The sequence below is a fragment of the Oratosquilla oratoria genome, chromosome 12 (assembly GCF_046742065.1).
Source record: "Oratosquilla oratoria isolate Oo_2021 chromosome 12, ASM4674206v1, whole genome shotgun sequence".
In the NCBI taxonomy this organism is placed as follows: domain Eukaryota; kingdom Metazoa; phylum Arthropoda; class Malacostraca; order Stomatopoda; family Squillidae; genus Oratosquilla; species Oratosquilla oratoria.
Window position 1 is genome coordinate 49,008,573 of NC_134788.1, and position 11,656 is coordinate 49,020,228.

At 38.3% G+C, this 11,656-nt stretch overlaps 1 protein-coding gene across 1 annotated transcript; it reads right to left on the minus strand.

Moving 5' to 3' along the window:
* Window positions 1–469: 469 nt before the first annotated feature.
* Window positions 470–1,727, minus strand: LOC143030380 (serine/threonine-protein kinase pim-2-like). Its single transcript, XM_076193529.1, has 2 exons — window positions 758–1,727; window positions 470–546 (listed from the first exon to the last, which is right to left on the minus strand). Exons 1-2 carry the CDS (start codon window positions 1,725–1,727, stop codon window positions 470–472), a joined length of 1,047 nt encoding a protein of 348 aa, XP_076049644.1.
* Window positions 1,728–11,656: the final 9,929 nt, after the last annotated feature.

Sequence of the window (11,656 nt, forward strand, 5' to 3'; positions counted from 1 at the left end):
AAAAGAAAGAAAGAAATCTTTTTGGATGGGACAGAGATGCGGAGTCTCTCTAACTCTTTATGGCTCTTTCTGACGACTTCTTTCAGCTCTGTCACTGTCATGACGTAAAGAGCGTTTTTGCTCTTAGGCTCATTTCCGTGTCTGACTGGATGTTATACGGAAGTGTTACTTCCTTCTGGTAGCCCATATGATATGTGTGCCCTTTCTATGCAACTATGCATGGCTCTTTTAGACGGATTTTTTCCGTCTTTGTCCTTACTATGACTTTAAGGAAACCTTCCATTTGGCTTTCCACATTTCTGATTTACGTTTTGTACGTACGATCAGTTCATAAATGAATGGTACATTGAGCCCTTTTGCCTGATTTCTTTCTTTTGACCAAAAGTTCTTGATTTGAGGACCTTGATCTAATGCAGAATCGAAACTTCGAGTCAAGCCCTCTGTCTTATGGACTTCCGTTGAAAATCTTTCAGTTACTTTCTGGAGCCCTGTAGATGCTTTTGATGACTTTCTTTCTCGTTCCAGAACCCACCTTTGTTCCAGATACTTGAAAGCAGAAGGGCTTGCGAGAAGTTATATTCTTCCTTAAACGGTATTCCTCGAGTTTCCATAAACTCGTTCTTCTTGAGCCGTTGTCAGGCAAATTATATTCGTCCTTTTAGGAACTAAAATTGCTTCCTGACGAGTCTAATGGGCTTCATGTTCATCAGTGCTGTCCACCACTTCTTTCTTTTCTTCTTGTGTTTTTGTGGCGCACTTTCCTTTTCACTTCCTTCCTGTAAACCACGGCTGGTATTCTTGTTCAGTGGGGCCTGGGGGTCCTGTTTCATCTCCTTGAAATGCAGTTTCCTGAACACATCTGGCGGAAAGAGCTTCGGATCGGGCGGCTCGAGCTCGTTCCCGTCCTCGGAGTGGCTAAAAGCCTTCAGCCAAGGATGGTCCAAAATCCCGTGGAGTGTGGGCCGCTCCCAAGGGTTCATGGCGAAGCACTTCACGATCAAGTCGCGGCATTGCCGGGGAAGGTATTCGGGGAGAGGCGGTTGACCCTTTTGGATCTCACTCTCCTCGTGGAAAGGGTCGTCATGGCACACCAGGTAATACAAGAGGGTCCCGAGACTCCACACTGTCGCCGGGACGTGCAGGAACTTTCCTTTGGCGACGTACTCTGGTGGCCAGTAAAACGATGTCCCGCCTGTGTGTCCTCCCTTGTAACCTTTGATCGTCTCCCCGCATCCAAAGTCGATCAACTTTATTTCAAGCTCCCCTGAGGCTGGATCCACATAGAGCAAGACGTTCTCTGGTTTAATGTCCTTGTGAGAAACGCCTGCGTTTAGACATCTTTGGACCGTCTTTACGATGTCACAAAAGAGCCGCTTGATTTGTGGATAGGGGAGCTTACCGCGCTTTTCCATGTAATCATATAAGGAGGTCGCTTCGGGCACAAGCTCCATGACCATGTAGAAATTGCCCTCGGAAACGAAACAGTCGTGGAGTTGTATAACCCCAGGAACCGCTTGGACCTTCTGCAGTAGAGAGGCCTCCAAGGGCACTCTCGTCCCTTCGCGCCACCCCCAGTTGTCGACGAGGGAGAGAGGGACTTCCTTGATCGCGACTTGGGTGCCGCTGGCGTGGTCCTTCGCCAGGTAAACACACCCGAAGCCGCCTTCTCCGAGAGGTTTTTGCACCTCAAATCGGTCTCTCCAATGGGTGTCGTTGCTTTTCTTCATCCCTGTCGTCCAAAGATCTTCGACCCTGGAGGTGGACGCGACCGATCACGTGACCCGAGGTCGCATGACAGATTGGGTCACTCAGCGCGCTCGTGTTTACGTTCTTCGGTGAGTACGAAACGCAAATTGCTGACCAAACCGTAAATATCTGTTGATGTCAACGTTGGTGTATTTATGAGTAGGAAGAAGTCCTTTTAGTATTTCTTCGTTGATAATTACTAACGTTCCCTCTAAACTGTGAGCATGTGCGCGCGCATGTATGTTTTACGACAAGCGCACATAAAGAAAAAATGTGCGCACACAAGGTTTTCAAAAGATATTAAAGTCAAGTCAATAAAGAAGTTACACACAAACATCAACTTGCAAATTCTCTCTCTCTCTCTCTCTCTCTCGCTCTCTCTCTCTCTCTCTCTCTCTCTCTCTCTTCTGTTTCCAATTTTTCTCCTTTTTCTTTTCTCGTTTCATTCCTTATTTCCACTCCGTGTTTTCTCCTTCCATGTCCGTGTTTTCATTAAATCTTATTTTAGTGTTTCTTGTTTTCACTAAATCTGATTTTAGCGTTTCTATCCTATTTCCACTTTCACGTTTTTCATTCATTTACGTTTTCGCTTAATTTTATTTTAGCGTTTTTCTCTTCTCTGTCTCTCATTGTTTAAACATTCCTTGTCTGTATACATGAGTGAACAAGTGTATGTGCTTGTGTGTGATACATCACGGTCTTGGATCACGTGTTGGGCACGTGGTCGACAGCTGTTACCCTCCTAGATGAGAGCTCATGATATATGACCCGATGTATGAGTATTCCTGAAACCTTACACACGCACACACACACACACACACACACACACACACACACACACACACACACACACACACACACACACACACACACACACAGAGAACACATACACATACGAATACACACACAACACATATACAAACATACGAACACACACACACACACACACACACACACACACACACACACACACACACACACACACACACACACGACTCGGTGGCGTAGTTGGTAGAGCGCTGAACTGCCACCATAGTGGCCCGCAGTTGTTGGTTCGAATCATGCCCAGGGCCGAAATTATTTCGGTACCGCTGCGCTTCGGGTCGTTACTCTGACTCTCGTGGGCGGGGAGTTGGGTGTGTGTGTGTGTGTGCAAGGTCATAGCATTACCCATAGATCGGACCTACGAGCTCTGAGCTCTCTTCCAGGAGGGAAATAGCTGTCGATCACGAGTCCAACACGTGAATACACGTGAAGACCAAGTGAATACACACACACACACACACACACACACACACACACACACACACACACACACACACACACACACACACACACACACACACACACACACACACACACACACACACACACACACACACACACACACGCACACACACATGGATGAGGAAGTGAAATGTTACATGAGCTTCTTTGCAGACGACGCCAAACTGTTAAGGAAAGTAGAAACTGATAAGGACTGTGAAGCACTGCAGGAAGACCTGAACAAGGTATGGAACTGGAGTCAGAAATGGGAAGTGGACTTTAATACTAAGAAGTGTAGCATAATGGAGTTTGGAAAAAGCAAAAAAAGAATATCAGGAAAATATAAAATTGGAACCAAGGAGGTAAAGAAGGAAGGATCCGAAAAAGATTTGGGTGTAATTACCACAAACGACTTGACCTATGACAAACAGATTAACAAAATTATCGGGGAGTCTTAGAACTTGCTAATATCAATAAAAGTGGCATTTGCATACTTGGACGAAGACATGATAAAAAAAAGTAAAATAAATAAATAAATAAGTAAATAAAAAAAATGGTTACATTGATAAGGCCTAGACTAGAATATGCGGCGACATTGTGGTCACCCAGTACCAAAAAGAATATAAAGAAAATAGAAAGAATCCAGAGAGCAACAACAAGAATAGCACCTGCACTTGCAAACTTATCATATGAAGAGAGATTGGCTAAGCTGTATTTACCGACGCTGGAGCAAAGAAGAGAGAGAGAGGTGACCTACTGACCATCTACAGAATCATGAAAGGCACAGAGATACTCGATAGAGACAACTTACTAAACTGGGACAAAAGAAGCACAAGAGGGCATGGAAAGAAAATCAAGAAACATAGTTACAGAAGAGAACTGAAGAAAAACAGTTTTCCACATAGAGTAGTGGACACTTGGAACAAACTGGACAATGAAATAGTATGTGCAAAAACCATTCATGAGTTTAAAAGCAAACTAGACACTGCGAGATACAAAGGCGGGACACTACGAGCATAGCTCCCCTTCCCGCAAAATACAACTAGGCAAATACTAGGTAAATATACACGCGCACACACACACACACACGCATACACACACACACACACACACACACACACACACACACACACACACACACACACACACACACACGCTCGGTGGCGGATTGGTAAAGCACCGGCCTCACAAGCCAGAGAACCGGGGTTCGATTCCCCGGCCGGGCGGAGATAAGTTGGGTTTGTCTCCTTTCACGTGTAACCCCTGTTCACCTAGCAGTGAGTAGGTACGGGACGTTAGTCAAAGAGTTGTGACCTAGGTACAAAAATATCTTAAGAATTAGGTAAATAAACGATTTGTTGGATGAATTCATAGATTTGAAAATTGAGTACAGGGCAATGTGCAAAGAAATAATCTAACGACGACACAAACAAGGAGGTTGATGGTCTGAAAAAAGAATTAAACATGGTCAGAAGTGAGAATGAAAATAATAAACTGAGAAAAACAAAAACGAGGCCTTAAAAAAGAAATGAAACGAGCAAATATAGGCGGTGACTGAGAAAGTTGGAGAAACGATTAAGGAAACTGATCTCGGGGGGGGGGGGGAGTGGAACAAGAAAATAAAAAAACCTTTAAGGAAATAGTACAAGTGGAAGAAAATGCCAAAGGAAAAAGAAAATTGTCAGACAATGGATAAAAAAGAGTGCATTGTAGTTTATGGTATTAAAGAAAAACATACAAGATACCAAAGAGAAAAAGATGAGAAAGAAAATGCAGAAACGATTCTGAAAGATGCAAGAGGAGGGACAGAATATGGACAAGGATGTTGAAGAAGTACATAGAATGGGACAATACTCTAAAGAAAAACAATATAGGTTACTAAAATCAAACCAAGGTCTCAAATGATAGCAGCACTATCAAAAACAGCAAAGCTGGCAATTAGTGAAAATTATAAAAGTGGATAAAAAAAAGCGATAAGAAAAAAGAGAAAGAAAATGCACTTAGAAAAAGAAAAAAAGAAAACGGAGACTGAAAATAATTATTTTTTCCGAGTGCTGGACCTGAGGCTGAAGATATATATATATATATATATATATATATATATATATATATATATATATATATATATATATATATATATATATATAAAGGAAACGTAATAGGCAAAAAAAGAAGAAAAAGTGAAAAATAACCTATACCAACATAGACGGCATGATTTCAGGAGAAAACGAATTAAATGGGAATTGTGGAGACGAAATCGAAACGTCCTCTACCCCCACCTAACACTGTAGGACAAGGTCTATACAACCATTGGATGAAAAATAGAAGGTAGAACAGGGGGGATGAGTAATGATTTTGACAAAGACAGGCTTAAATGTGACTAAGACAACAGAAGGAATAAGTAATGTGGAATTGATTATGCTAGAAGTTGAAAACAATGACGTGAAAAGTAGACAATTTGTAGTTATATATGTACGTACCCACCACCAAACACAGTTTTGGACAGACTGATCACCCAAAAATGTTGGAGGACGCAAAGAATGCACCGACTTACTGAAAGAAGGGAAAATAGTTATTATGGGTGACTTTAACTCAAAACAAATATGTTTCCTGTAGGGCTCCTCAGCGGGTAAAGTGCCTCCTCCGCAATTACGTCTTGATCCGGTGGGATGAGGTGCCATTGGGAAAGTGGGCCAGTTCCAGCCAGCCTGTCAGCGTACGCCATGTACATGTGTCCCTGGTGCTGGAACATGTCTGCTAATGTACATTGCAACGGGTATTCGGGAGGGGGGGGGGGTTACGAAGCGTGTTTCAGCCGGTAAGGACGGGCCGTAGACCTCGCACTCCTCTGACAAAACCGCCTGTGATGCCGCCGGAGCGGAGGTCGCCCTCTATCCCTGGCCAGTAGACCACCTGCCTGGCCTGGCCTGGCCCGGTCCTGCCCTGCGGATCATGGAGTCGACGCCCTGGTGGCCCGCGTGCAGGTTAGCAGCTGCTGCTGCTGCTCGTTGGCGGAGAGCTTCGGGAATGACGAGGCGGATGCATCCCTCCCTGGTCGAACGTGCGTGTCACGATGTCAGTCGCGACGGCCACCCTGCCTCTCCCTCCCTAACCCCATAGAAGGGGCGAAGGCAAGCCACTTCTTGTGATCTATTAGGGTGCCAGTCGCCAACGATGACCACCTTGGCTAGTAGCATCTGGTAGACGACTGGGTCTGCGGCAGCGAGCCTCTCTGACGCACACTTCGTCCACCAACAAATGTCAGAATTCATCGTCTTTTCTGTATTTCTAAAACATTTGTCTCTACAGGTGTTGAGGGATTTTCTCAGAATGTTTCGCTCAGTTTTGATATGAACAAAAATGTCAAAATGAATCTTCTTTTCTTTTTTAAAACCTTTTCTCTACACGTGCTTAAGGATTTTCTCAATGTTTCGCTCAGTGTTAATCTGAACACAATTGTCAAAATTCATCGTCTTTTCTATATCTATACGTATTTAGGGATTTTCTCAGAATGTTTCGTTCAGTGTTAATGTGAACACAATTGTCAAAATTCATCGTATTTTCTATAAAGAAAATCACGTGTTCAAGAGTTTTCTCAGAATGTTTCGTTCAGTGTTAATATAACCACAATTGTCAAAATCAATCGTCTTATTTATGTTTAAAAAATTCTACACGTGTTAAGGATTTTCTCAATGTTTCGCTCAGTGTTAATATAAACACAGTTGCCTAGTGTGAGCATGGAAATCGACGGCAGCTTTGCCTGGTGTGAAGGAGGAAATTGACGGTATTTTCCCTAGTGTGAAGACTGAAATCGACGGTAGTTTAAGGATTTTCTCAGAATGTTTCGCTCAGTGTTGATATATATTAAAAAACCCACGTATTTAGTAGTTTTCTCAGAATTTTTCGTTCAGTGTTAATCTGAACACAAATATCAAAATTCATCGTCTTTTCTATATTAAAAAAAGCTCTACATGTGTTTAAGGATTTTCTCAATGTTTCGTTCAGTGTTAATGTAAACACAATTGTCAAAATTCATCGTCTTTTCTGTATTTCTAAAATACATGTCTCTGCATGTGTTGAGGGATTTTCTCAAATTGTTTCGCTCAGTTTTAATACGAACAAAAATGTCAAAATTATTCGTCTATTCTTTATTTTCAAAACTTTTTCTTTACACGTGCTGAAGGATTTTCTCAGAATGTTTCGCTCAGTGTTTATATGAACTCAAATATCAAAATTCATCGCCTTTTCTATATCAAAAAATCTCTGCATGTGTTTAAGGATTTTCTCAGAATGTTTCGTTCAGTATTAATATGAACACAATTGTCCAAATTCATCGTCTTTTCTGTATTTCTAAAATATATGTCTCTGCATGTGTTGAGGGATTTTCTCAAAATGTTTCGCTCAGTCTTAATATGAAAAAATGTCAAAATGAATCGTCTTTATTTTTAAAACTCCTCTACACGTGCTTAAGGATTTTCTCAGAATATTTCGCTCAGTGTTAATATGAACACAATTGTCAAAATTCATCGTATATTTCATATTTTTCTATGCGTGTTTAAGGATTTTCTCAATATTTCGTGCAATATTAATGTGAACACAATTGTCAAAATTCATCGTATTTTCTATATTTAAGAAAATCTCTCCACGTGTTTAAGAGTTTTCTCAGAATGTTTCCTTCAGTGGTAATGTAACCACAATTGTCAAAATTCATCGTCTTGTCTATATTAAAAAAGATTCTCTACACATGTTTAAGGATTTTCTCAGAATGTTTCGCTCATTGTTGATATGTTAATTTAAAAGATCTCTCCACGTGTTTAAGAGAACACAATTGTCAAAATTCATCGTCCTGTCTGAAAAAAAAAAAAAAAAATCACGTTTTTAAGGATCTTCTCAGAATGTTTCGCTCAGTGGTTATATAAACACAATTGTCAAAGATAATCGTCTTTTATATATTTTCAAAACGTCTTTCTCTACACGTGTTTAATAGTTTTCTAAAAATGTTTCGTTCAGTGTTAATATGAACTCAACTATCAAAATTCACCATCTTTTCCATATTGAAAAAAAATTCTGCATGTGTTTAAGGATTTTCTCGGAATGTTTCGCTCATGGTCAATAATAATAAAAAAAAAATCTCTCCATGTGTTTAAGAGAACACAATTGTCAAAATTCATCGTCCTGTCTGTAAAAAAAAGAAAAGAAAAAATTCTCTACGCGTTTTTAGGAATTTTCTCAGAATGTTTCGCTCAGTGTTTATATAAACACAATTGTCAAAAATAATCGTCTTTTCTATATTTTCAAAACGTTTTTCTCTACACGTGTTTAATAGTTTTCTAAAAATGTTTCGTTCAGTATTAATATGAACTAAAATATCAAAATTCACCGTCTTTTCCATATCGAAAAAAATCTCATGTGTTTAAGGATTTTCTCGTTCAGTGTTGATATGAACACAATTGTCAAAATTCATCGTCTTCTGTCTCTACATGTGTTGAGGGAATTTCTCAATGTTTCGCTAGGTTTTAATATGAACAAAAAATGACAAAATTAATCGTATTTTCTTTATTTTTAAAACTTTTTCTCTACACTTGTTTGAATATTTCCCCAGATTGTTTCGTTCAGTTATAATGTGAACAGAATTGTCAAAATTCATCGTATTTTCTATATTTAAAAAATCTCCCCACGTGTTAGTATGACCACAATTGCCAAAATTCATATTTTTAAAAAAAAAAAAAAAAAAAAAAAAAAAAATCTACACGTGTTTTAAGATTTTCTCAATGTTTCGCTCAGTTGCCTAGTGTGAGCATGCAAATCACCTGGTGTGAAGGAGGAAATCGACAGTATTTTTGCCTAGTGTGAGGATGGAAATCGACGGTAGTTTTGCCTAGTGTGAAGATGGAAATCGACGGTAGTTTTGCCTAGTGTGAAGATGAAAATCGACGGTAGTTTTGCCTTGTGTGAAGATGGAAATCGACGGTGTTTTTCCCTAGTGTGAAGATGGAAATCGACGGCAGTTTTGCCTGGTGTGAAGATGAAAATCGACGGTATTTTTCCCTAGTGTGAAGATGGAAATCGACGGTAGTTTTGCCTAGTGTGAAGATGGAAATCGACGGTAGTTTTGCCTAGTGTGAAGATAGAAATCGACGGTATTTTTGCCTAGTGTGAACATGGAAATCGACGGTATTTTTGCCTGGTGTGAGCATGGAAATCGACGGCAGTTTTGCCTAGTGTGAAGGAAGAAATCGACGGCAATTTGCCTAGAGTGAAGATGAAAATCGACGGTAGTTTTGCCTGGTGTGAAGGAAGAAATCGACGGTGGTTTTGCCTAGTGTGTAGATGAAAATCGACGGCATTTTTGCCAAGTATGAAGACGGAAACAGACGGTAGTTTTGCCTAGTGTGAAGATTGAAATCGACGATATTTTTGCCTTGTGTGAAGGAGGAAGACGTCGTGAAAGGGAAATCAAGATGTCTTCATATTAAAACTGAGCGAAACATTCTGAGAAAATCATAGAGAGAAACGTTTTGAAAATATAGAAATAATTTTGATAATTGTGTTCATATTAACAATGAACGAAACATTCTAAGAAAACTCTTAAACACGTGGAGAGAAAAATGTTTTAACAATATACAAAAAAAAAAAAAAAAAACCGATAAATTTTGACAATTGCATTCTAACACTGAGCGAAACATTCTGACAAAATCCTTTAGAACGTGTAAACTTTTTTTTTAAATATAGAAAAGACGATGAATTTTGACAATTGTGTTCATATTGACGATTCAATTTTTGTTCATAATAAAACTGAGCAAAACATTCTGAGAAAATCTCTCAACTCATGTAGAGACAAATGTTTTAGAAACAGAAAAGACGATGAATTTTTACATATATGAACACTGAACGAAACATTCTGAAACTAACATGTAGAGATGTTTTTATAAAGACGATGAATTTTGATATTTGAGTTCATATTGGCACTGAACGAAACATTCTGAGAAAACTATTAAACGCGTAGAAAAAAATGTTTTAGAAATATAGAAAAGACGATTATTTTTGACATTCATGCTTATATCAACAGTGAGCGAAACATTCTGAGAAAATCCTCAAACACAGAATTTTTTTTATATAGACAAGACGATGAATTTTGACAATTGTGTTTATATTAACACAGAACGAAGCAGTCTGTGAAAACTATATTTTTTTTTGATAGTAAATACGATAAATTTTGACAATTGTGTTCACATTAACACTGAACGAAACATTCTGAGAAAATCCTTTAACACGCACAGAAAAAAATATAGACAATACGATGAATTTTGAAACTTGTGTTCATATTAACACTGAGCGAAACATTCTGAGAAAAATATTAAACACGGAGAAAAATGTTTTAGAAATATAGAAAAGACGATTATTTTTGACATGTTTACATCAACTCTGAGCGAAACATTGAGAAAATCTTTAGACACGTGTAGAGAATTTTTTCTAATATAGACAAGACGATGAATTTTGACAATTATGGTCATACTAACACTGAACGAAACATTCTGAGAAAAATCTTAAACACGTGGAGATTTTTTAAAATATAGAAAATACGATGAAGTTTGACAATTGTGTTCACATCAACACTGAACGAAACATTCTGGGAAAATCCTTAAGCACGTATAGAAAAAATAAAAATGTAGAAAAGACGATGAATTTTGACAATTGTGTTCATATCAACACTGAGTGAAACATTCTGAGAAAATCCTTAAGCACGTGTGTAGAAAAAGTTCTAAAAATAAAAAGACTATTCATTTTGACATTTTGGTTCACATTAAAACTAAGCGAAACATTGAGAAAATCCCTCAACACGTGTAGAGACAAATGTTTTAGAAATACAGAAAAGACGATGAATTTTGACAATTGTGTTCATATCAACACTGAACGAAACATTCTGAGAAAATCCTTAAACATATGTAGTTTTTTTAATATAGAAAAGACGATGAATTTTGACAATTATGGTCATACTAACACTGAACGAAACATTCTGAGAAAAAATCTTAAACACGTGGAGATTTTTTTAAATATAGAAAATACGATGAATTTTGACAATTGTGTTCACATCAACACTGAACGAAACATTCTGGGAAAATCCTTAAGCACGTATAGAAAAAATAAAAATGTAGAAATGACGATGAATTTTGACAATTGTGTTCATATCAACACTGAGCGAAACATTCTGAGAAAATCCTTAAGCACGTGTGGAGAAAAAGTTCTAGTAATAAAAAGACTATTCATTTTGACATTTTGGTTCACATTAAAACTAAGCGAAACATTGAGAAAATCCCTCAACACGTGTAGAGACAAATGTTTTAGAAATACAGAAAAGACGATGAATTTTGACAATTGTGTTCATATCAACACTGAACGAAACATTCTGAGAAAATCCTTAAACATATGTAGTTTTTTAATATAGAAAAGACGATGAATTTTGACAATTATGGTCATACTAACACTGAACGAAACATTCTGAGAAAAATCTTAAACACGTGGAGATTTTTTTTAAATATAGAAAATACGATGCATTTTGACAATTGTGTTCACATCAACACTGAACGAAGCATTCTGGGAAAATCCTTAAGCACGTATAGAAAAAATAAAAATGTAGAAATGA

Excerpts from the sequence above, each read along its gene's own strand:
- LOC143030380 (XM_076193529.1), bottom strand. The coding sequence starts at position 1,727 with ATGAAGAAAAGCAACGACACCCATTGGAGAGACCGATTTGAGGTGCAA. Across the intron at positions 547-757 it reads GGAAGGAAGTGAAAAGGAAA|TATCTGGAACAAAGGTGGGT; the intron begins GTGCGCCACAAA and ends TCTGCTTTCAAG.